At 49.8% G+C, this 25,863-nt stretch overlaps 1 protein-coding gene across 1 annotated transcript in view; it reads right to left on the reverse strand.

Annotated features, from left to right (window-relative positions):
* STK32C (serine/threonine kinase 32C) overlaps positions 1-25,863 on the reverse strand; it is an 86,284-nt gene that overhangs the window by 22,286 nt on the left and 38,135 nt on the right. The window contains exon 2 of the mRNA XM_030488309.1: positions 19,594-19,649. Coding sequence (XP_030344169.1) covers positions 19,594-19,649 — 56 coding nt within the window. The remainder of the gene's footprint in view (positions 1-19,593; positions 19,650-25,863) is intronic.

Consider the following 25,863-nt stretch of genomic DNA (forward strand, 5'->3'; position numbering starts at 1 on the left):
CAGACATTAAGCAGATGTTTCTGTAATCGAGTTCTTGATATGGGTGATTATTTGACTTGCAGCTCCAAAAAACCTGGTAGACTTCTTTACCTCATGAGAGACATTAATCAAATAAACAAGGAGAAACTAAAGAAGTGACAGCATATAAACCTAAGGAACAAAAAAGGAGCAATTTTCCTTACTTCTGTTCGTCCTCGCTCGCCCCCTTCTCCCCCTTGCACACCAGATATATAGTTTCATCATTTGATATAAATTACAGTCAGTCAGATATAGAACCATAGAGTCACAGACTGGTTTGTGTTGGAAGGGACCTCAAAGCTCATCCAATTCCAGCCCCCTGCCACAGGCAGGGACACCTTCCACTAGAGCAGGTTGCTCCAAGCCCCTGTGTCCAACCTGGCCTTGAACACTGCCAGGGATGGGGCAGCCACAGCTTCTCTGGGCACCCTGTGCCAGCGCCTCAGCACTCTCACAGGGAAGAGCTTCTGCCTAATGTCTAATATCTCAAAATCTGATGTCTTTACTAGATTTCAAAACAAAAAATGTGGGCATTTTGGGCCATGCTCTGGTCACAGTCCTGAGCATGTCTTCGATGTGGCATCAGACGGACACAGAGCAGCAGACCCTCACTGAGGCGGTTTCAGGGTGGACAGGAGCTGTGTTTCCCGCTGTAGGGGTGGCTGTGCTGCGGGTGGGGAGGAGGACAGGCGGGAAGATGTGTTCTGGAGCTGTCATGCTTCCTACGGAAAGGCTGTTCGGCATCTCAGTTTTTGTGTAGCTCTAATCACGTGCTCAGAGCTCTGCTGGGCTTTTCTGCCTTTAATAACATTTAAAGAATGATGACAACTCAGACCAACCTGCACAAATCCCAGAAGACACCATGACCCATCTTCTTTCTGCCTCTTGGATGGATCCAAACCTGGATCCAACATTTACTCCAGCTCAGCAACACTCAGATTTACATGAGGGTCTGAATCCCTGTATACAGCTACAGTTAACGAGTCTTTTGTGAATGAAATGGGGAAAGTACATCTTCCTATGGTTGACGTACGTTTGGATTCTTGTATTTGGAGTCATCTTTCATTACAGCCATAGTTACATTCTGTGATGCTTTATACGCTGGTCAAAGAGGCCAGCAAAATGGGGTTTTTAGTTACATATTTGATAAAACTTGGGAACAGAGGGAAATCTAATTGTTCCCAAGGAAGAATGGAGGGCTTTATTTAATCTCTGACCATAAATGAGTGTTGCTCTCCCTGATCCCAAGGCAGGAACAGTCAATGTGCTATTTCAAACAACCTCATCGCTCATCCCGAACCGGTGCTGCTGAGAGCCTTGACCCTGACATCTTTAACTGTGCTGCTGCACAACCTGCCCCCCAGGCACGCGGTTCCATTCCATGCTCAAGTAAATAAATAGAGGTGTAACTTTTCAGCTAAGGAAGGGGATGCTCGTGTTTGACAGCACAAAACCTGCAGGAGGAATTAATGCCACTTGCAGTCAAACACTTCATTTCTCATTGGCAGAAGCTCGCTTCATTGCACTGAAGGGTTTACCACCAAATTGCATCTCCTCCAGTGACGGTCTTGCACTGAAAGACCTTGTTTTTCAGCCCAGGTATTGCAAAGAAAATATAAGAGCTCCCACATGACAGATATCTGTGCCTAAGACACCAGCAAATGGGGAAGTGACTCCCAGCATCAAGGTGAGCAAAGCTCCCTGCAGCTCATTAAAACCAACTAATACAGAGCTCTGACAACCTCCCAAAGGCTGACACCAGCCACTGGGGCCGCAGTCAGAACTCAGAACACCTACAAACAACTGATACTGACAGCAAGAACCTCTGTGGACATGCTGTGCATACTGAACACAGCATTCATTTCTCCACCAACCCCAGCACCACACTCCAGGTTTAAAGTCAGTAGCTTGGCTCGATGGAAGTTTGGCCACATTGTAGTCAATCTGTTCACATTTGCTTTTCAATATTGCAATAAAATCCCTAGTGTCTTTTCCTTGGCAAGAGGGGCAGTTCAAACCTAGATCTTGCAGTACCTGACCAGACATAGCTTTATTTCCTTTGTCCTACACACCCAACACTCAACCAAAGCATTTGGAGGCCACCAACAGAGACCATACTAAGGCACTATCACAGCATACAAATAGCAAAAGTGTCTGTGAGAAAATACCATCTTGCTAGCGAGATGATGTGCCCAGCACAATTCCACTAACTACAGTGGATGAATTCCATTGTGACCATTGTCGACCTTTCATTTAGAGAAAGCAAGAAAGCGAATGTTACAGCAGCTTCTCAAGGAGATGTCTCTTCCAAATCCACCACCAACCTCCACACATGCAGGAACGCAATATACAAAATATATGGAGTCCCTTCTCCACGATGAATCTCTTGCAATTCTCCCAGTGACCAATTTCTGCCCCAGCTGGCTGGAAAGAGCGATGTCTCCTGGAAGAGAAAGCTGCAGAGGCTGGGAAGATGGAGGTACCTTCCAGATAGAATCATAGAATCATAGAATCGTAAGGGCTGGAAAGGACCTTAAGATCATCTAGTTTCAACCCCCCTGTCATGGGCAGGGACACCTTGCCCTAAACCACGTGGCTCAAGGCTCTGTCCAACCTGGCCTTGAACACCGCCAGGGATGGAGCATCCACAACCTCCCTGGGCAACCCATTCCAGTGCTTCACCACCCTCACTGTAAAGAACTTCTTCTTTATATCTAGTCTAAACTTCCTCTGTTTAAGTTTGAACCCATTACCCCTTGTCCTACCACTACAGTCCCTAAGGAAGAGTCCCTCCCCAGCATCCTTGTAGACCCCCTTCAGATACTGGAAGGCTGCTATGAGGTCACCACGCAGCCTTCTCTTCTCCAGGCTGAACAGCCCCAACGTTCTCAGCCTGTCTTCATATGGGAGGTGCTCCAGCCCTCTTATCATCCTCGTGGCCCTCCTCTGGACTCGCTCCAACAGCTCCATGTCCTTTTTATGTTGAGGACACCAGAACTGTACGCAGTACTCCAAGTGAGGTCTCACAAGAGCAGAGTAGAGGGGCAGGATCACCTCCTTCGACCTGCTGGTCACGCTTCTTTTGATGCAGCCCAGGATACAGTTGGCTTTCTGGGCTGCAAGCGCACACTGCCGGCTCATGTTAAGCTTCTCGTCAACCAACACCCCCAAGTCCTTTTCTGCAGGGCTGCTCTGAATCTCTTCTCTGCCCAGCCTGTAGCAGTGCCTGGGATTGCCCCGACCCAGGTGTAGGACCTTGCACTTGGCTTGGTTAAACTTCATAAGGTTGGCATCGGCCCACCTCACAAGCGTGTCAAGGTCCCTCTGGATGGGGGGTGCAGGGGCTCTGCATGGACAAGCCCCCTGTTCCTCCCTCCTCCACCAGTGCAGCCACCCTGCCAGCTGAGCCCGAGCAGATGGCTCACAGCAGACGAGGGGCTGCCCCCACGCTGTTCCCAAGGAGCCACCGCGCTGCTTCACAAGTCTATCAAACCTACCAAGCAGTGCTCAATTATACCTCATCGCCAGCACGAAGAAATGTGCTTCAAGCATTCAGGAGCAAAGAGACTTTTCCTACTGCAGCTCTCCTATTAGGCATCTAGGAGCTTTTACACTTCCACTCACCAATGCTGCTGAGTTACTCACCATACCTCAAGTGGCCCGTCATCATGCATGTCTCCATGAACATCAGGCAGCACTTGCTGAGCTGAGTCATTGCTGTGACTTCAGCCTGGCCGCCCAGAGGAGCCAGCAGCCGCCTTGTCCAGCCCGGCACAACCAACGGCAAGCACATCCATTCACAGCAAACTGCACTCCCAGAATTAATGTCACGGGCATTGGGAAGGGGCAGATCAACACCCGAGCTCATCGCTGCCACTGAGCAGCACTGCTTGACCAGGGCTTAAATTCTGCCTCAGTCCTGAAGGCATCATCTAGAAGAGCTGCTGCCCAGAAAAGTCTCCAACCAGAGTACTCTGCCCAGGAACAAGCCTGTGTATCTTATTCCCCCTGATAAGCCAAAAGATTATAGCAGGGGGCTAGAATCTAGTTTTAGAATCACAGAATCCCAGCCTGGTTTGGGTTGGAAGGGACCTTAAAGCTCATCCAGCTCCAACCCCCTGCCACGGGCAGGGACACCTTCCACTAGAGCAGGTTGCTCCAAGCCCCTGTGTCCAACCTGGCCTTGAACACTGCCAGGGATGGGGCAGCCACAGCTTCTCTGGGCACCCTGTGCCAGCGCCTCAGCACCCTCACAGGGAAGAGCTTCTGCCTCAGATCCAACCTGAACTTCCCCTGTTTCAGTTTGAACCCATCACCCTTTGTTCTATCGCTACAGTCCCTGATGAAGGTCCCTCTCCAGCATCCTTGTAGCCCCCTTCAGACACTGGAAGCTGCTCTGAGGTCTCCACGCAGCTTCTCTTCTCCAGGCTGAACAGCCCCAATGTTCTCAGCCTATCTCCATACAGGAGGTGCTCCAGCCCCTGCTCATTCTCGTAGCCTCCTCTGGACTTGCTCCAGCAGCTCCGTGTCCTTATGCTGAGGACACCAGAACTGCACACAGTGCTGCAAGCGGGGTCTCACGAGAGCAGAGACCATCTTATGCAAGTGTTCTCCTTGAATGCATTTCCCTGCTGAGGAAATAAGGCAGAGCAGGGCAGAGCTGGAGCTTTGGGATGCTGCAGGACGCATGGAGCTGGATAAGTGGCAGCCAAACAAAGCTCCTACAGCCTGGCTAAATGGCACTTGTCAGAACGGCAGCTCAGAGGAATGGGCTGGTTGTTATTTAATCTTCAGCACAGTTTGGTTTAACTGCAGCAGCTGCTGAAGGAGCAGATATGTATTTTACACCGCGTTGCCCTTTATTTAGAGGAATTTTTAGCAGTTACTTTTAAAAAGCATTTTTAGATCAGAAGTAGTCCCGCAGCACACCAATCCCACTGCAGCTCTGAGGGAACATGGGAACAGGAGGGTTCTCGATGGAGTTTTTACATAAATAGTAGCTGAAAAGGAGGTGAGAGTGAACAGCAGAGACACAAAAGGCTTCTGATCAACAAACACTGTTACTTTCCTTTCTTTTCCTTCTTAAAAACCCCTCATGCGTTTACAGCCCAGAGTTTTCCTGGGGGAGGCAGAATTCCTGATCCTACAGCAAAAATAGAGTTTACCCCAACGGTGATGGGTCAGTGGCCCAGCTCAAACCAGGAATAAGTCAGTAAGAATAAAAAGAAGTATAAAGCATTAGAAGAGCACATTTGCAAGCAACAAAGCGATATTGTAATCAAGGTTTTATTTCAGAGAACAAAGTGTCCGCTTTGTGTGAAAATGGCAAGCACTAAATTTGGAATTCCTCGATGTTTTCATTCCTAATCTTTTAATTTATGAGACTATTGAAAAAGTATTTTGCTATCCCCATTAGACAAATAAAGATGTCTGGAACATTTCAACAGGGCTGTACCTGCCAGCCCCTCACTGCCCTGACAGCACCAGCACCGTGGTGCTGCCGTACCGTACCAGGGCTGGATGACAGTCATCAGTGCACAGGCAGGGGAGGAAAGTGCTGTCTGGGCACTCGGAGGCACCAAAAATCAGATCCTATTACTTATGCTGCTCACAAAACTTGCTCATTATTTCACAGCCATTTTCCCTGCCCGTGACAGGCTGAGCAGCTTGACCTTTCCCTCTGCCTGTTCTTCCCTGTCTCCCCAATGCCGAGAGCAGTATTTAGCAGGAAGATACAGCAATAGAGACCAAAAAAACTCTGACAGCAGGTACCTAATGACAGAACAGAATACAGCTGAGCCATGGGAATTAGTCATTTCTGTCTCATCCCCCCAAAACCATCAATCTTGGGCAGAGAATGAAATGAGAAGCAGAAAAGTCACAGAATCACAGAATCAGCCACGTTGGAAAAGACCTTTAAGCTCATCCTGTCCAACCATTCCCGAGCACTGCCAAGGCCACCACTAACCCATGACATTAAGGGCCTCATCTACACCGTTTGTGAACACTTGCAGGGCCGGTGCCTCCAGCACTGCCCTGGGCAGCCTGTTCCAATGCCTGAGCACCCTTTGGGGAAGGAATTGTTCCTCAGCTCCATCTAAACCTCCCCTGGGGCAGCTTGAGGCTGTTTCCTCTTGTCCCATCACTTCTTGCTTGTTAATGCGCTTGGGCACGTTAGGCAGAAGGTTCTCTGTTTCTGAAGAGCATCGGGGTGCCCAGCACTGGGCAGCATGAGCCCTGCTCTGCTCTGCACAAGGCACATCCCCACACATGGCTGAGCCCCGCACCCTTGGCGCAGCACAGCGAGCTCCTCTGTGTCTGCACCAACATCCCTCTGCTCCTGGCTGAATGAATGCATTGTCAGGGAGCAGCCAGGCAAATAGCAAGCTTCTGAGAAACTGGAGAGAGCAGCAGCAATTTGCCACTTGTTACTGGCACCCTTTGTGCAACAACTACGCATTCCTGGTTTCCTTCAATGTCTCCTAATTCTATATAACGCCCATCAATTTTTCAGGAAGCTTTTCCCAGCCAGTCAGAGAATGAAAATACTCATGGAAATACCCAACGTGTTGCAATTTACAATTATGGCTATTTCCTGACCATGTGTCCACCATGTGTGGGTCTTATGTGTCATGGTGTTCACACACCATCCAGCTGAACCAACAGCAGCACCGTGCCAAGTACAGGGCAGCACACTCAGACATGAGGGCTTCCCTAAGGATGAACATAAAAAGTGATTCTATGATCCTATGAAAAGGACAGGAGTATCTGAAAACATCTTCCCTGTGAGGGTGCTGAGGCGCTGGCACAGGGTGCCCAGAGAAGCTGTGGCTGCCCCATCCCTGGCAGTGTTCAAGGCCAGGTTGGACACAGGGGCTTGGAGCAACCTGCTCTAGTGGAAGGTGTCCCTGCCCGTGGCAGGGGGTTGGAGCTGGATGAGCTTTAAGGTCCCTTCCAACACAAACCAGTCTGGGATGCTGTGATTCTGTGAAACCCTTTCCTGTATTTATAGCAAATGACTCCAGGATCCCCAGATTTTGTAAAGAATGGTCAGATATACTGATTTTAAGCAACATCATAAGTAACCAGCGCTGAAGCTAACCCTGCTAGATTCATACAACAAATCATGTAGCTTTCACAATACAATTAAGTAGTGAGACTGGAAGGCTCATTCATTTGCTTCCAGGGAATTAGAGTTATAAATAAAGACTGCCTGGAAAACCATAGCCCTTTTGAAAAAGAACATCTTATGTCAGCAACATGTCCTGCCACTTTGGAAGGATAGATATCCATACAGGGGGAACCGGCTCATTACACAGTTTAAGAAATAGCATGTAGTTCAAACCAATAAGATTGGAGCCTCCTCCCTTTGGGGATGATGTTCCATAGAAGGATGGCAGCACCTAACAACCATCGTAAGTGTGTTTGTGTAGGTATGTGCATGTACAGATAACACACAAATCTATCCACCTACTTATCGCTGCTCTCTGTGTAGAACCCAGTCCCACAGGTCAGGGTAGAACAATAAAAATCCTGGTTTACTTTTCAGATTCAACCCCACAACAGTAAAGCAGCATCTCGGCTGCATCACCTCTGAGGTACCACTTGGGATGTGCTGGCCAGCGGGGGGACAGGGGCTGGAGGTGCTCAGAACACAGGAGAAGGTGCTCAGCGGCTGATGCTGAGGGTCACCACTCTGCAGCTGTGCCACACAGAAATGGCACGTGAATAGAAATGACATAGAGAAGGCACATAAACCAGCACCGAGGTCTCTGCAGGCTCAGCTGCTGGTGTGCAGCTCAGGGCAGACAGACACTGGGCAATGCGGTGGTCATGGAGAGAGGAGACTCCAGCACCAGCAGAAGTAACAAGAAGTGCACTCCCATGGTCTCCCCAGCCCTCCACACAACCCTTCTGATCCACCTCTAGAGGTCTATTCCACAACCACCTTTTCCACATCCTCTTTTGCCCACCTCCAGAATTCATTAACACAGTTCACTGGGAAACAAGGCAAAGCACTGCCTAATTCTGAGCAGATGGGGAAAGAGGCAATTACAAGGGAGAAGGGCAGGCAGGAGAACTGGAAGGAATAAAAGCTCATCAGTGGGAAAGAGCCTCCCTGGTAAGCCTGGCTCAGGACAAGATTCTGTCCGTGGCAGGTCTGGCCTCGGCGCTGCACATGACTGGTGCACAGCACAGGCAGCCAGTCTCTGGCTGGGACAGAATGGTGTCAAATCTATCATTACAACAATCATTTCTATTGTTATTTGTGCCAGTTGCATCAGTTTCTGCTTGTATTTCTCACGTTCCATTTTATCTTCACTGCTGAGACACAGAAAATCTCAGTTGCCTTTTCCTGGCTTGTGGGCAGCTCCTGCATTCACCACAGGAAAACCAGAACACAACCGTACCCGGAACAGCTTTACGGGTACGTGTCTGCACAATTACCATGAGATTCCCTGCCCATGGCAGGGGGTTGGAACTGGATGAGCTTTAAGGTCCCTTCAACACAAACCAGCCTGGGAGCCTGTGATTCTATGATTCAGATTTGTTTTACGCAGTGCACGGACACGTCAATAGGAAGTCATGAACTTCAGACTTCCTTAAACGCACAAGAAGAAATACATCATGTGAGGAAAAGGAGGGTCTGCTTCTGCAAACTTCATTGAATTATATGAATTATAGATAACAAAAGGGGTGCACCCCATAATGCTCTGGGTAAACACAGACAATATTTACTTTAATAAACTATTATAAAAGCTCTTAGAGAACATTTGCTGGATCATGCTGATAGTCATAATTTCATAAGAACAAAGGTCATTGTTGCTTATCATTTATGACATTAAGTGGCTTGTAAATGGATTGTCCACCCATGAGCATTAACGCAACATCCCAAACTCATAAACTGCAGCTTCCAAGGATCTGTAAATGACTGTGATGTTCAATGTCACTTCCACTTGATTGTTGCCAAATCCTGGATCTGATGCTGAAACTGCCCCTTCTCCCAGCTCAGTTAACTAGCTTTGGGGGTGGTGGTTGATGGCTTCTCAGAGCAAAGGAACGATCAAATGCTGGTCATATTAAACCACTGAGAAAGTCAGTATTAACATTAGCAAAGCAGGGTGCATTGGTTTTACTTTAAAATTAAGACTTCTTTCTGTCGGGCATGCAGAGCAGCAGCCGGTGCTGGCTGCCCAGCAGGCACAGAACATGGGTAAATGCACTGCTGGAGGCAAGGCACAGCCTCCTGGGTTGACACGGCTGAACCGGGTCTCCTAAGGGTAATGCTAGAAAAACAATAATCAGATTTCCTGTTATTAATCCAACCGAGTGCCAAAATACTCTGTTCTTTGTCCTCACAGATGGATGAGAGTTTATGAAACTCAGTAACACGTTTAGGTCAGGTTTCTTGGAGCAAGCTGCTCTAGTGGAAGGTGTCCCTGCCTGTGGCAGGGGTTGGAACTGGATGAGCTTTAAGGTCCTTTCCAACACAAACCAGTCTGGGGTTCTATGGTTCTTAGTTGCCACAGCACCCAACCCACCCTGCCCTCTCCTCCTGCCGCTGCTTTTCTTGAGAGAGTCCATGGAGTCCTGCAGGACCTGGAGATGCTGCTGCACCATCTCCTCCTCCCCTCAAAGACCTCTAGCTCTGTGCCTCGTTACCCTGTAATTAGACTGGCCCTTCTGAACACAAGAGCCAGTGTTTGATTTAGAGACATCTGCCACTCAACAGACAGCATATGTTAATCCACAGAAAGGTCTCCTTAATCAAAGCCCCAGGAATGAGATTGCATTTGTGCCTTAGGGGGTGGCGAGGGTGGTGTGGATTTTGTTGTTGGAATATTGGAAAACCTCGCATGTAAGAGCCAGGGAGAACCTCAGCAGGGAACAGCTCTTTAGCCTTGATGCACACACGGGAATGCATGTGAGAGAGCATTTCTGCTGACACAAGCCACAGGAAGCTTTCACTGCAGCGCTGGGCAGCAGCGGGCTGGTGGTTCACCTCAGGCCAGTGCTTCTGCTTCCAGACAGAGAGGAGCCCCTGCAGCAATGCTGAGAGCACACACCTCACAAAGCCAGGCACTGCACATCCATCCATCCATCACAGCTGCCCCCGACTGCTTCTCCACCCCGGTGCCCCAAGTGCCAATGGAGGGCTAGTCAGCTCCATGGCTCCTCCCACAGCACCCCTTGTGATGCTTCCCCTGGCATTTACAAGCTGTTGTGCAGCCAAAGATCAGCGATGGCAGAGAATGGAAAACAAATGCAGTGCTACCTTCAGACCCAGGACACACAGCGTGGGTCCTGTCTGGAACAAGAGGACCACAAACAGAAAAAGAAAAGAGAGAAAAAGGCCCAACTGAGTCCAGGCAGAGAAAACATGGCAAAGGTAACCAGGCAAAGAATATGGCAGAGATGTCCTAGAGGGTCCAGCCTGAGGTCCTGAACTGAGAGCTAGCATGGGTTAGTCATAGAATCACAGGATGGTTTGGGTTGAAGGGACCTTAAAGCTCCTCCAGTCCCAACTCCCTGCCACGGGCAGGGACACCTTCCACTAGAGCAGGTTGCTCCAAGCCCCTGTGTCCAACCTGGCCTTGAACACTGCCAGGGATGGGGCAACAACAACTAAACATACATTTGCAATAGCCACACATTCCCACCCATAGCGACTTCACTGCACTCTCATTTAGGGTGGCTGAAGACAACCATGGGACTCTGACGGGGTTTTGTGAGGAAAGAGACAATGCCCTGAGGAAGCTCGACTTGTGCCTCCGGCTCACAGGGCTGAGCTGCACCCTCTGGGGAGCTGTTTTGCCTACACGGCAGCAGCACTGCACCATTTTACTCCTTACAGCAAACAAGAACTTCATAGTCTTTACACAAACATGTCATGGTGAAGGTGTATTATGGATTTGCTGTCTCAGCTTCCTCCCACTAACGACCTTTCTGCAACTGCAGGAGGAAAGGAACATACATGGCTGTCCTGGGTGAGTTCAGGGCTGAGAAAGCCCTGAGGAAGGGTGCAGGGCCTGGGGAAGGCTGGGCTGCCTCACAGGAACAGTAATTCCTTCACTGTTTTCAGGAATTACCTGATCCACAGATCCCAGCTTTGCGGAGCAGAGCAAGCGAAAAGCAGATTCTTCAAACAGCAATGACATAGACAGCAAAGGACCTGCTTGAGTGAGTCCAGAGGAGGCCACGGAGAAGAGAAGGCTCCATAAGGGGAGATCTTAGAGCATCTCCCAGTGCCTGAAGGCACTACAGGAAACCTGGAGAGGGCACATCCCCCAGGCCCATGAAACCCAGCAGCCATCACCGCACCGGCACTGCCTGGCTGCCAACCTCCAGCCTGCAGGGGCTGGGTTTAATGCAGTGCTTGCAAACACAGACATCCCTTTTCCTTCTCACTTCATGCTAGCTTTTTTTAAAACAAGAATAAATATAAAATTTTATAAACTTAAAAACATTTTATACCTCCCGATTCCTTTTTTCTTCATTTTGTACAATTCAGAGGCAGTAATGGAAGGAAAAACACAGGAAAAAAACCCCAAAACAGCTTGTCTGGAAGTGGATACCAGAGGCAAGCAGTAGTGCCACCCCAGGGGTCAACAAAATCAAAGGACAAGAGTGATACAGGGGAGAAGAAATGAGGAACAGGATCAACCAGCACCCCTTGTTCTTCCCTCTTCCATCACTCACCACCATCACAACTGCTAGTGACAGTTTATCATGGCCCAACACATGACACACCAATAGTGCTGGCACATCCCGAGGTGTCACCACTGGAGCTGTGACAATTGAATCACTGCATCCCACGGGGAAGTTGGGACCGGAGCCATGTCCATGCACTGCCTGCCCCACTGCCGGGGGGTGGAACTCGGATGTCACAGCCAGACCCGCTCCTCCCGCCAGCCCAGGGCTCCAGTGTTCCCGAGGAGCAGGATCACCTCAGGAGGGACCCAGCTGCCGGCCGTGCTCACGGCTTCATGAATCAAACACCGGAGTCTGCTTTCCCAACAAAACAATGCTACGGGTTTCTTTTCCTCACACTCATCCCCACAGACCTCTAGCAGTTTTGGCCACTTTCAGCCAGATCTTACAGAGGGATGGACATCTCAGAGGTGTACAAGTTCCTCTTTGTGAAAATCAGTCGGACAACACAAAAGACAAAGCTCCAGAAGAAGGGAAAGGCTCCACCATTAATTAAACTGCATTATTAGACACCAGGGAATCCCCATGAATCCATCACACCGAATCAGGCTCCACTGCTACGCATGAGTTAGTCGAGACAAGCTTTGTTCTGGCAACAAGACATGAGATCCTCTCGGTGCTGCTGCACTTTGAGAGCAAAAGATGACTTGAAAAGAGAAAATAACAGAGCTTCAAGTGAGGAGTAAAGAGGCACTTTGCCCAACAGCTCTGTGAGCACAAGGCAGAGCATGTCTACAAAGTGTGTGGGAGCGACCAAATGAAAACATCTTCTGGGTTGTTTTGTAGTAAATGAAGGAGAGAGACTGGATAACAGAATCCCAGACTGGTTTGGGTTGGAAGGAACCTTAAAGCTCATCCAGTTCCAACCCCTGCCATGGGCAGGGACACCTTCCACTGGAGCAGGTTGCTCCAAGCCCCTGTGTCCAACCTGGCCTTGAACACTGCCAGGGATGGGGCAGCCACAGCTTCTCTAGGCACCCTGTGCCAGTGCCTCATCCCTTATCCTGTCCCTACAGGCCCTTGTCCAAAGCCCCTCTCCAGGTTTCCTGGAGCCCCTTTAGGCCCTGGAGCTGCTCTAAGGTCTCCCCTTCAGGAGCTTTCTCTTTCCCAGGCTGCCCCAGCCCAGCTCTCTCAGGCAAATGTTACTCTTGGTTGCACATTAAGCCCTGCACTGCACTTCTAAACTCCCATGCACCGCTGGCACAAGCAGCGAGCTCTGCCTGTCCCCACGGCCCAGGAGGGGGAAGGAGCTGGCTGAGCAGGGACGTGTGTTCGTGACTCAAGAGAGGGTGTTACACTGCACCAGAGCAGCATCCTTACCCTGTGGGGAGGCTTCAGCAAAGCACACAGGAGATTCCCCCTGACACAAGATGCAGTGAATCAGTGGACAGGCTACATGAGCTCAGGGTTTGAGAATAAGCATCACATTGAAACGCCACGACTTGCAGCCAGCATCGCGTTTCCTCCAAGCCTCCTGATGACTGGGAACCAGCGGGTTTCATGACTCAGGAGGGACAGAGCCCGCTGAGCAATACAGTGAGAACCTGTGAGTGAGCAGGCGAGCTGGGGACACAGAGCAAAGCCATCCCCCTCAACACACAGCTCCTGGGTGCTGCCGCTGGTGTGTGCCCCTCTGCAGCCCCCCTGTGTGCCACCCCACCACCACGCTGTGCTCTGGGCCACGTCCCACCCATGCATGGAGACCTGCAGGGGTGGCCTCGGGCCATCAGTGGGCTTTGGGTGGAGGAAGGTGCTTCCGCCCTCCACTCTCACACTGCTTTGCTGTCCACAGCCTCCGGCTGCTGGAGTGTGTCCCACCTCCCATCCCACAGCGTGACTCATCCACAGGGAATGGCATAAACCGCCGGCAGTTTCTAATGCACATGTTAATAAGGCACTGGGTATATAATCGTAACAGAGGTGGGCAGCTTTTTACTATAAATCACTGTCTTATGAAGCCTGATCCTGCAGCAACCCCAAACAGGTCCCTGCGGGGGTGCGCAGTGTCGTGTCCCAGGGCTCCCTCCACCTGAAGTCACTGCTCACACTGTCACTCAAGATCATTCAGCAGCATCTTCTGCTCTGTAATTTCAGTGCTGCTGCCCCCCAGCCCAGGACCTGCACAGGGAGGCAGTGTTGGACCACACTGTCCCTTCAGCTTGTCGTTCTTTGCCATTCTCTCCCCTGTGGCTTTTGCCAGTGACACATTTACAGTTTAGCAACATCCAAGAAAGGAAGAACATCAGTAGATACTACCTAGGAGGTTGTATGAGACAGAGCATCACCGTCCCTGTGCTCCGTGCTTTCTCACGCACCCACTGGTAGAGGAGGGGTTTGGGCAGATGTCCTCCCCAGCCAGGGAGCTGCTCCTGTGCCGCACGCTATGGTGAAACACATCCTCCACATCACTACTGTCTCCTACTACATCCCTCATAACACCCTGTGCAGCTCTGGGGGCCATGCAGGATGGTGTAAGGCTTTTCCTTCATCCAGGCTGGGGCCACACAGTGAAACCTCACTCAGGCAGGGCTTGATGGTCAAACACCAGAGACTCTCCAGACCCATGGGCACCCCTCTCCTGGCTGTCCCCTCTCAGCTAACCAAACTGCTCTTTGAAAAGCAAACCCATGGTCACCTCCGGAGCCTCCTGACCACATGGCAGGTCCTTCTGCTGCCATCAGGGCTGCCATCAGTGTGTGAAGAATGTCCAGCAAGGATGTGTCTGGGACCCTGCCTGTGCTCTGACAGGCCCTCTGCCTCACACGGGCCCCAGTTCAGCAAAGGAAAACACAGGGTAGAAAATACCCGTGTATGTGATATCAAAGGATTATGTGTCTGGCCTTTCTTTTCAGGGAAAAATCCAACATTTATAAACGTGGAAAAAGACAAAGGCTCGAGTTGTTCTATCAAAGAGGGGTTCCTCTGAGAATAGACTTCAAGGAAATTTTATTTACAGTGTATCTGCCGGGTGGGCATGTCTGACCTTTACAGAAGGGATTAAAGCTCTTCTGCACCCAGCCTGGGCTGTGTGCGTGACTCACGCACCAAACCCAGCAACCACAGCACTTGTGCAGAGCAAACCCTGCCACAAGTGTGAGCTGGGAAGGGCCACGAGCAGCCGCCTCGGGAGCAGGGACCCCCCGGCACCCCGGGCAGGGACGGTTCCACTGCCCAGCATGCTGAGCTGACACCGTCCCCCAGGCAGGGGGGTGCACAGGCAGGACACGATGGGGTCCCTGCTCTACAGCCCCGCACTGGGCACCCTGACAGCTACAGAACCATGGAATCAACCAGAGAGCCACAGAATCAACCACAGAGTCACAGAATCAATCAGGTTGGGAAAGACCTTTAAGCTCATCCAGTCCAACCGTTCCCAGCACTGCCAAGGCCACCACTACCCCATGGCACTGAGGCCTCGGCTACACGGGGTGTGAACACTTGCAGGGACGGTGACTCCAGCCCTGCCCTGGGCAGCCTGTTCCAATGCCTGAGCACCCTCTGGGGAAGGAATTGTTCCTCAGCTCCATCTAAACCTGCCCTGGTGCAGCTTGAGGCCGTTTCCTCTTGTCCCATCCCTTGTTCCTTGGGAGCAGAGACCAGCCCCCTCCTGGCTCCATCCTCCTGTCAGGCAGTTGCAGAGAGCGATAAGGTCCCCCCCTGAGCCTTCTCTTCTCCAGACTAAACCCCCCCAGGTCCCTCAGCCCTTCCTCATCACACTTGTGCTCCAGTCACTCAATACCAGACTACTACAAAACCCTTTTTGGTTGCCTTGAACCTTCCCAGGTCCGACTAAAACTTCATTAATTACTCAAAATAAAGAAAAAAAGATAAAGATGTTGCTGAAAGACACACACACACCCCCCCATCCCCAGCCCCTGGGCACTGTCTGCATGGGCCCACCCACCCCAAGGCACGTTTGTTCTCTCTGGAAATCGTTACATTGCTGCTCACTGCAGCCCCAATCCACTGGCTTAATCCCCTATTTCCAACAGTATAAATCGCTTCACAGCACTGAAATGGAAATAATGATTTCCCATAACCTTATCCAGTTCTTTATCCCTTGGAAAAGGCGGCGGTGGCTGATCTGAGAGAGAATTGAGACGGAAGCCTAAGTGGGAGGAGGATTACAGGAGCAAACACTCCTCAGCTGCCTCCTGGTTCAAATGCAGGGCAACTGCAGCCAGGAGAGGTCAATTTTTAGGAAGAGAGATGTCGGGATACCTGCAATGCAACCAACGCCTTCGAGATGTCCAGGTCTCATCATGTCTCTTGTGAAGCATAAGAAAACCCAGAGTGTGTTTCCCACTAAAACAGGGGATCACAAATTGCATCACATTTGGGAAACTATGCTCTAGTGACAGGACAAGGGGAATGGCTTTAACCTGCCAGAGGGGAGGCTGAGATGAGCTCTGAGGCAGAAGCTCTTCCCTGTGAGGGTGCTGAGGCGCTGGCACAGGGTGCCCAGAGAAGCTGTGGCTGCCCCATCCCTGGCAGTGTTCAAGGCCAGGTTGGACACGGGGGCTTGGAGCAACCTGCTCTAGTGGAAGGTGTCCCTGCCCATGGCAGGGGTTGGAGCTGGATGAGCTTTAAGGTCCCTTCCAGCACAAACCAGTCTGGGATTATATGAACCCTCTTACGGCTGCTGCTCCTTGGGTAACGGCAACAGACCAGCGAAAGCCTTGGTAACTGCTGCTGCTTGAAAAGGAGCCTGTGCTACAGGAGAAATGTAATGCTCCTATGAAAATACTGAAAATCAAATAACATTACCTCTAATATGGATGGAAAATATTACCCATTTGCTAATTTGAGTAAACATGGAATTAAACATGACATTCTTTTGATTAATAATTTCTTAAAGTTGATTAAACCCATCTCTAGGAAACAGAAACGGGCTTGTTTTTGCAGACCTGCCAGAGCCACAGCTCCAGGGCTCCCCAGCCTCTTCAAAAGGGATTCCTGAGTTCCTGTTTCCTTCACTTGGTAGGGTTCCTGTGCTGAGGAGCACACAGTCTGCCCTGAGGGTGCACAAAACCAGAGTGGAAAGCAAATGCCTTGCCCAAAGCTACCCAGTGGTGCTGCCTCCCACCACCACGAGATCACACAGCACCACAGACTTCACAGGTCAGTCACTGCGCGCTGAGGTCTGCATCCCCGTTTTGAGATGGACGGGACACTGGCTCCTAAACTCCTTCCTCAGTGTGGGCAGATAGTGCTTGAATCAACCAAAGCAACTAAACCACTCATAAATTTCAAACTCCAGTTTCCAGGTAGGAAGAGCTACATTTTCTGTAATTAAATGTGAGTTGTAAATGACTTTGTAAATGCAAAAAGCTTTTCTTAGCATCAAAGGAAATTTAGCATATTGACATAATTATCCAGAAAGATGACAGATGAATCATTGCAGCATTTTGTTGAAAGTGTATATACAATTCTGATGCCTGATAGACTGCTATGTGCCAGACTTAACCTTTCTTCAGCATAAACAGAAAAGGAAGCAGCCATGAGGAGCAGCGTTCTTCAAAGCCAAAAAGGTCCTGCCCTGGGACAAGAATATCTTTTTCCCCATTTCGTGTTCAGAGCAGAATTAATTTTCCATCCTCACGTGCTGCTGCTCAACAGAATAAATCCTCTTTGGCAAGTTTACATTCGGAACTATGAGTATTCTCATATGAGCTCACAAAATACTGTTAGCTGCTATTCTGTAGTAAGGTTTTGAGTTAGGTTTTCGTCTTCAATGATGAGCAGAAGTCATAAGACCCTGAGAGGTCCTGTTCTGGCCAGGGTTGTCTGGGGAGACCTTCCTCTGCTGTTCGCCTTTTATCTTTGCAGCACTACCCTAAGGAAGGGCCCAAGCTTGTATTTAACCATTCTGCATCGTCTAATGTAACCTCAGGAATCCATGGAGCTCTGCTGCCAGCTTTTGCCTTTTCTTTTTCAAGAGACATGGCTGCAAACACGGGTGACTGTTCAAACCCCCCCTCTTTGTGACTTGTGCACTACTCGGCGTTCCATGTTCATTAGCCATGGCAGCCCCACAAGGACTCACAACAAAGCCAGGCGGGAATTCACGCGGGAGACTGTGCCCCAAGCACATCAGAACAGTGTAATGGATACCTCAGTGCTCGGCAGTTAACTGAGGCTGTGACAGAACGTCTTCATTAGCAAGCAGTGCTAATGACAGCACTGTGACTAACAGTGTCCACTCTCTCGACTCTAAGAAAAGCTGGACTCTACCTCATCAACACTGCGGTTGGATTTTGCGCTGCTACTGTTCCTCACGACTGATGCTTAAGTATCTAAAAAGAGGTTTTCAGTAATCAGTAAAAATCTTCTAAACAAGATTTTTGGGCTCTTCTGGACAAATAGGTCTCAGATTGCCCAAGAAATATCTGCTTTTGCAAAGTTTCCAGCCATCCAAATAAAGTTTCCAGCACTGAAAGCAGCAGCACATCAGGCTGACCATGAGTCCATTGCCTGGTGTTAGGCTGCCTTGTCAGGGCTGTAATGGGCAGAGGGAAAAATAAAGGGCAGCGCGGTTCATATCCTGGCCAGAGCCTGGGTTTTTTACCTCATGGTATGAGCTTTTGATCACAGAATCATAGAATCAGACTGTTTTGTGTTGGAAGGGACCTTAAAGCTCACTCGGCTCCAACCCCCTGCCAACGGGCAGGGACACCTTCCACTAGAGCAGGTTGCTGCAAGCCCCTGTGTCCAACCTGGCCTTGAACACTGCCAGGGATGGGGCAGCCACAGCTTCTCTGGGCACCCTGTGCCAGCGCCTCAGCACCCTCACAGGGAAGAGCTTCTGCCTCAGAGCTCACCTCAATCTCCCCTCTGGCAGGTTAAAGCCATTCCCCTTGGCCTGTCCCTACAGGCCCTTGCCCAAAGCCCCTCTCCAGGTTTCCTGGAGCCCCTTTAGGCACTGGAGCTGCTCTAAGGTCTCCCCTTCAGGAGCCTTCTCTTCTCCAGGCTGCCCCAGCCCAGCTCTCTCAGCCTGGCTCCAGAGCAGAGGTGATTTCAGAACAAAATGATCTCTGACTTATGCAGTGAAACCTCCGACTGAAGCGTTTTCACCCACCTCACTCACTGTTCCTGCCGACCCACCACATCACCACCCCAATGAAACACATTTTCCACAAGAAAACTGCAGAACAGCGCCAGTGCAATGAAGTCTCATGCACGTGCAAGGACATGGCACGTACACGCACGCACACTCACTGAACTTGGTGCTTGCAGTGCAAACAAATGGTGTAAAATGCCACGACAGAAGCAGCAAAGAGCTATTGACCCAGGGACTGGGTGAGAGTCACTGAAAAAGGGTGTGAAAAAGGACTAGAGCTAGGAAATCAACCAGTAACAGATTTCCAGAGCTATCCAGCTTTTTGATCATCACCTCCCACCTTCTCCCACATGCTTGGCAAAAAACCCTTGTTAAAAATAAACAACAAAACCTCTCAGCATAACTCATTTCTGAGTGGGAAAACAGCCCAGGGCTTCAGAGAACCCTCTAGACCACATCGTGCCAGCTCAGTCCATCACCCAGGACAACTCCTGACTTACTGTCCCCCCTCACAAGCTATAAACCCTCCCAGGAAAGAGAAGGGGATGAGTTATGTGCTGTGAAATGGCCACAGTTGTGCTGTAGTTCCAAATACACCTGTTTCACCAAGATGCCAGGAATTAAAGCAATGCCAAACGGCAGCAAGGTATTTTCCTGAACATATTCTTCCTGTGTTTACTTAGCAGCCACCATCCAACAACGAAAACAGCCTATTTCAGCACCATTCCTGTTCCAGTAAGTATTTAACAGCAGGCACCTGATACAACATACAAGCAAACTGAGGACCGAGGGTCCGAGCCTACCTTGCCAAAGCTTCCCTTCCCAATCGCCCGGAGAATCTGGAAGTGGTCAAAGTTCACTACAAGGTAAAGAAAAAAGAATTGACATTTGTAAATGCTTTACTGCAAAGGTCTTACATTTCAAAAGAAGACATGGAGACAACTAAAGAGCATTGGTCAAGCTTCAAGTCACCGCCTCCTGGGGAAGATGACGGCCAGCAGTTGGTTTGCTTTCAAACCTCTTTACCTGCTTGTTGTAGCTAGAAAAGAGGTTGAATTAGATTATTAAAGAAGTGGTTTAGCACAAGTTAAAATACAGATTTGGCCTGTGTTGGTACAGGAGTCTCACAGAGATGCCATAAGCACATGAGCCAACTCAGAGCATGACCGAGCAGAGAACGCACGTGCCTGGCTCCATACAGCTTCACACTCAACATCCCAGGGATCTGGCACTGGGGCTTTCCAAAGGACAACAATTAAAGGACAAGGACTGAACTCCACTCTCCTCATGTGCAAACCCATCTGTACCTGATCTGTTGTGTTTTCCAGAGCCACAGTGAGGAGCAATGACAAGAAAGGTCGGTGCAGCTCTGACACTTCAGCTAGTGCCATGATCAGCAGCACTGCAAATTAAATTACTCTTACTAAACTATTGCTGTGATCTAATCTAATCTCAGTCTTCAATAAATAAGAAAGATATAATCCCAGACTGGTCTGGGTTGGAAGGGAGCTTAAAGCTCATCCAGTTCCAAGCCCCTGCCATGGGCAGGGACACCTTCCACTAGAGCAGGTTGCTCCAAGCCCCTGTGTCCAACCTGGCCTTGAACACTGCCAGGGATGGGGCAGCCACAGCTTCTCTGGGCACCCTGTGCCAGCACCTCAGCACCCTCACAGTAAGAATGCAGGTCTATTTATACCACTAATGAAATAACCCTCGTTGCCACATAGGGAGTGCCTCACAGACAAACAAATAAATAAATACTTTCACAAAAGCCGGTGTAAAGGACACACCATTACCCCCATTTTACAAACTGCCTCTTTATGCCTCAGTTCCTTGATGTCCTCAGAGCTCAGGAAGCTGCACGCTGCAAGCAGAGCCCCTGGCACACACTCTGCACATTGGGGCTGGCTGCGGCACAAGCCCAGGGCTCCCAAAGAGGCCAGAGGTGTTGAGGAGGAGCTCACCAGCGGCCTGAGCTGCACCCTGCTCAGCTCCAGCCGTCACCCTTGGCATTCCCACCAGGAGACCCTCACCGTGCAAGGAGACTCTCAGCATTTCCTCCCCAGAAGGCTGGATGAAGAAAAATGCAGGGCACGGGTTTGGGGATCTGAAGCATAAATGAAGCATGAGGTGTTCAACAGAGAGCACTGAACCCATGTTTGACTGACAGCGGAGACCAAGATCACACAGGAAGAGCAGGAGCAAAGAATTCACCATAAATATTCTGAATCCCACTCCCAGATCTTAAATAAATGCACATCTGTCATCTCTGAGGATGAATCAAAAGCCCACGCATGCCTGTGGAGTTCCTATTACCCTTTTGTGCTAGGCTTATATCCAAAATATTGTTATTGTCACTTTTGTGGGACATTTTCTGCAGGAGAACTCGGAAAACTTTGCCAAATGAATTGAAAACAGAGTCTGGGCCAGCTCCTACCACATATCTGCCCGCACCCCCAGCCCACTCCACACTCCACAAGCAATACTGAAGGGCAGATGCACCATCTCCTCCCCAGGGATGCTGCAGGAGACTCCATGAAAGAGTCACTGGGAAACCAATGCCTCCTCATCCTGACAGCCCCCTGTGCCGCCGGAGGGCTCTGCTACATGGATGGTGTGTCATCTCCTTATCACACCCCTTCTCTCTCTCTGCTGCCCCTACTCCACTCTGGTGAGACCCGACTTGGAGCACTGTGTGCAGTTCTGGTGTCCCCAGCATAAGGAGATGGAGCTGCTGGAACAAGTCCAGAGGAGGCCCCGGAGCTGCTGTGAGGGCTGGAGCAGCTCTGCTCTGGAGCCAGGCTGAGAGAGCTGGGCTGGGGCAGCCTGGAGAAGAGAAGGCTCCTGAAGGGGAGACCTTAGAGCAGCTCCAGTGCCTAAAGGGGCTCCAGGAAACCTGGAGAGGGGCTTTGGACAATGGGCCTGTAGGGACAGGCCAAGGGGAATGGCTTTAACCTGCCAGAGGGGAGATTGAGACGAGCTCTGAGGCAGAAGCTCTTCCCTGTGAGGGTGCTGAGGCGCTGGCACAGGGTGCCCAGAGAAGCTGTGGCTGCCCCATCCCTGGCAGTGTTCAAGGCCAGGTTGGACACAGGGGCTTGGAGCAACCTGCTCTAGTGGAAGGTGTCCCTGCCCGTGGCAGGGGTTGGGACTGGAGGAGGTTTAAGGTCCTTCCAACACAAACCGGTCTGGGATTCTGTGATTTTACTGAGGTTTTTCCTACCACCTCTCTTAGAGAGTCTGTAGTGAGCAATGCAAAGCTGCAACTACATCATGTTCATAAATATTCTCTCTCAGATCCAAACCGTTCTCACACAACACACAATGCTGAAGCATTTGGGGCAACAGATCCAGGCTTTTTCACATGCTAACAAATCCACTAACTGAACTTCTGTCACTCAGAAACACTCAACGAGGAAACCCAGCACAGTGACAGTGTTTTCTTGGCAGTGAAACCCCTGCAAGTGCTCATGATCCGCGATCAGTCCGGGAGGACAGTTCTTGACAATTCCTTAGTACACTGTTTGGAATATTGTGTAAAAAAAGCATTGCCACTAAGAAAACAAACCCCAAAGTGTCATTGCCATGTCTCCATGGCTACAACTGCTCTAGAAAGCATGCTCCAGGCAGCAGTCAAGAAATCCAGATATGAATATTCACCTTGAACCTATCAGTGAAGATGTCACTTCTAATAAGTTAAATCCAGGGTTCTGCCCTGTGAAGTTCAGCTGGTGCCAGAAACAGGCACTGACTGCTTTTCAGTTTCATTATTTTCTTCAGGAATTAGTAAGCAATGCCATTAAAGCAGCAGCATATCTCAACAGTTGGGGAAGGAGATCACAGCAGCAGCATGTTGCTTTTGTGCTCAGCACGCTGGATTTCTAGAAATGACAATGTACCACTACAGAATATGTGATGATCGCTGAAACAGGAACCTGAACCTGCCTGGAACAGTTACCCGTGCCCCGAGGCCCCGCTCCCTGCGAGCTGACAGGACGAAGCTGCCCTTCACCCGCCGCTGGAAGAGCTGATGGTGTGGGGTGGCTGGTCCGAGCCTGAGGCACAGGCACCGGTGGAGGACGCATGAGAGGCTCCCAGCGAGCAGGAGATGGCAGCTGCTGCCTCCTCGCAGGACCAGACTCACCCACTGCGCTGCCCTCTGCGGCACCGAGTGATGGGCACAGAAACGGCTTTGGCTTGGGGTGGAACCAGAGGAACCCGCCAGAGGCAGGGAGGGACCTGGAAACATTGCGTGCTTTAGGAAGCATTTCTTTCCTGGGAAGCTGGTCAAATGCTGGCATAGGCTTCCTGGAGAGGTGATTGAGGCCCCAACCCTGTCAGGGTTTAAGAGGCATTTGGGCAATGCCCTTAATAACATGCTTTAACTTAGTCAGCCCTGAAGTGGTCAGGTGGTTGGATGAGATGACCATTGGAGGTCCCTTCCAACTCCAACTGAAATATTCTATTCTGTTCTACTCTACTCTACTTCTACCTTACCCTACTCTACCCCATCCTATCCTAGTCTAATCTATTCCTATTTGATTCTATTCTATCCTATCCTTAGTGCCATGGGTTACTGGTAGCCTCGGCAGTACTGGGGTAACGGTTGGGCTTGATGATCTTAAAGGTCTTTTTCCAACCTGGCTGATTCTATGATCATATCCTCTCCTAAACCCATCTGCAATGTGCAAACACAAGGGATCATGGCACAGGGACGCTGACTTCTTGATCACAGCCCAACCCGATGCCATGTGTTGCGTGCACCCGACGGGTACTTAATTAGCTCCTCGTGACAAAACTACACTAATGACTCCTATTGACTCCTCTAACACTCGTTATCAATATGGCACCTCTGCAGGTAAGTGGAACTGCTGGACACACGATGGTACTTGCCATGAGAGAAACATGCCTCTTCCTGACTCTCCCCAGCACCCAGTGACAAGCCATGAACCACAAATAGAGATGAACACCATGACCTGGATTTGCTTAGTTCGGCGTGTTCTTGTTCTCCATCTCCAGCACTGCATGACAAGCAGGGGCAGGGTTTCACGTGCCAGCGGGACCTCAGCAAACCTCACGCAGCCCAGTCCAGCCCACTTCACAAGAGAGGGCCAGGTGCTGCACTGGCATCCCTGTAATTAAGATGTCATTGTAGTCACAAAATGTACTCTGTGATAAAGCTTCTATTCTCCAGTGAAATAAAGGGAATGAAGAACATGTTTCTCTGCAAAAATTCTTTCTACAGAAGGATGCCTCAACGTGAGATGCAAAAAAATGAGGTTTTTGTCTTTACTATCTTAAAATTGTGAATGTTTTCATTATTTTTGCTGTTTATTCTGCATTTCTATAAAAAATACCTAAAAGCATGGAAAGATAAAATTACCATAAAACTTCAGCTACACAGTGGACACCCAGTGACAACTCAGGACCTGGTATTAACGTCCAACAGCAGGAAAACAATGGCTGCAGTTAGTAAACCTGGTATCCAGTATCCTCAAATCTTGGGAAAACAGAGAATTAAAAAACAAGTCAACCTTTCACTATTTATCTGCATGTTTTCCAGCACTACCAATAAAAACAGGGAAGTTTTAACTCCAAGAATGACTCTCCACAATGCTGAAGACGTACGAAAGCCTTTCTTGAGCCTTCTAACAGCAAATCTGTAGGGCTAGTACGACATGATCAGCTTTCTCTTTCTATCAATGTATTTCTATATGTTGGCATAATTAATAGCATTTGTCAACTATTACATTACTGCAATTTAGCTTTGGAAGAAAGCACCGTGGTAATTGATGTTGAAGCATTAATATGTGGCCACAGTAACCACAAGTTTGCTGCCACAAAATGGCCAGAGCTTCAGCCCACAGAAAAGAGAGTTACGGCTTAGACTGAGAAGTCACCACACACATCGATCCCAGTCGGGAGGGAACGGCCGCTTCTGCACACGTGAGGTGGTGGATGGGCAGCAGGAAGGAGTTCTTCCCTGTGAGGGTGCTGAGGCGCTGGCACAGGGTGCCCAGAGAAGCTGTGGCTGCCCCATCCCTGGCATTGTTCAAGGCCAGGTTGGACACAGGGGCTTGGAGCAACCTGCTCTAGTGGAAGGTGTCCCTGCCCGTGGCAGGGGTTGGAACTGGATGAGCTTTAAGCTCCCTTCCAACCCAAACCAGTTTGGGATTCTATGATGCAATGATTTGAGAGAGGGAGGAAGCAAAGAGCAATGGGGATTGGTATTACCAGTGCTCCCCAAGCCTGGAACCCTCTGAGCACAAAGTATCCATTTTCCTCCAAATGGAAGGCTCCATACGGGGCGGGAAACCGCTGCTTTCCTTTCCATCACTGCAAAAGCACAAGCAGTATGTTCCGTCTCCAGCACCTCGAGCTGATCTGTTTTGCCTATTCATATCCACAGGGAAGATTACATGGGTGAGAAAAATGGCAATACAGTATAATGTGACTGACAGGAACCTCAAGTGAGCATTAACTACCCAGGAATTCAGGGAAAGCTGGTAGATAATGAAAGAAATTAAAGGTACAATACAACCCCTTTTGAAACTAAGGATTCAAACATGCTATTAGGAAGCAACTCTGAAGTCGTGTAAAAACAGCGAGTTATTGTATGATTAAAAATGAATCTCTGCAACTTGGTAAAGAATCAAATACACCACACAAAGCAACTGCAAAGGCATTTTAGGATGACTGGGTTATTGATACTGGGTACAAAAATGTTTGCATTGGCCAGAAACCATTCCTAATTAGTGCAAAACTACCGCCTGCATTGGCCAGGAACCCTTCCACAGGAGTGCAAGCTTACTGCATTCATCTGCTTCTCTATCAAGGAGCTCAGGAGGCACTAGAGATCATGGAGGAAAACAGCCCCTCATCCCTGTGTTCTGTATATGCTGTACAAATGCTGTGTTAGAAAAGCTGTTCCTTTGCAGTAACAAGCAAAGGGGTTATTCATTAACCTCTGGCTGAGCTCTCCTTTGGTGCGGATTAGCGAGAAGTAAATGAGTTCACGGTGGCCAAAAGCAGAGCAGACAGCACGTGCTTTACACACGCAGGCCGAGGACAAACCA

Source organism: Strigops habroptila, chromosome 5 (genome assembly GCF_004027225.2).
Source record: "Strigops habroptila isolate Jane chromosome 5, bStrHab1.2.pri, whole genome shotgun sequence".
In the NCBI taxonomy this organism is placed as follows: domain Eukaryota; kingdom Metazoa; phylum Chordata; class Aves; order Psittaciformes; family Psittacidae; genus Strigops; species Strigops habroptila.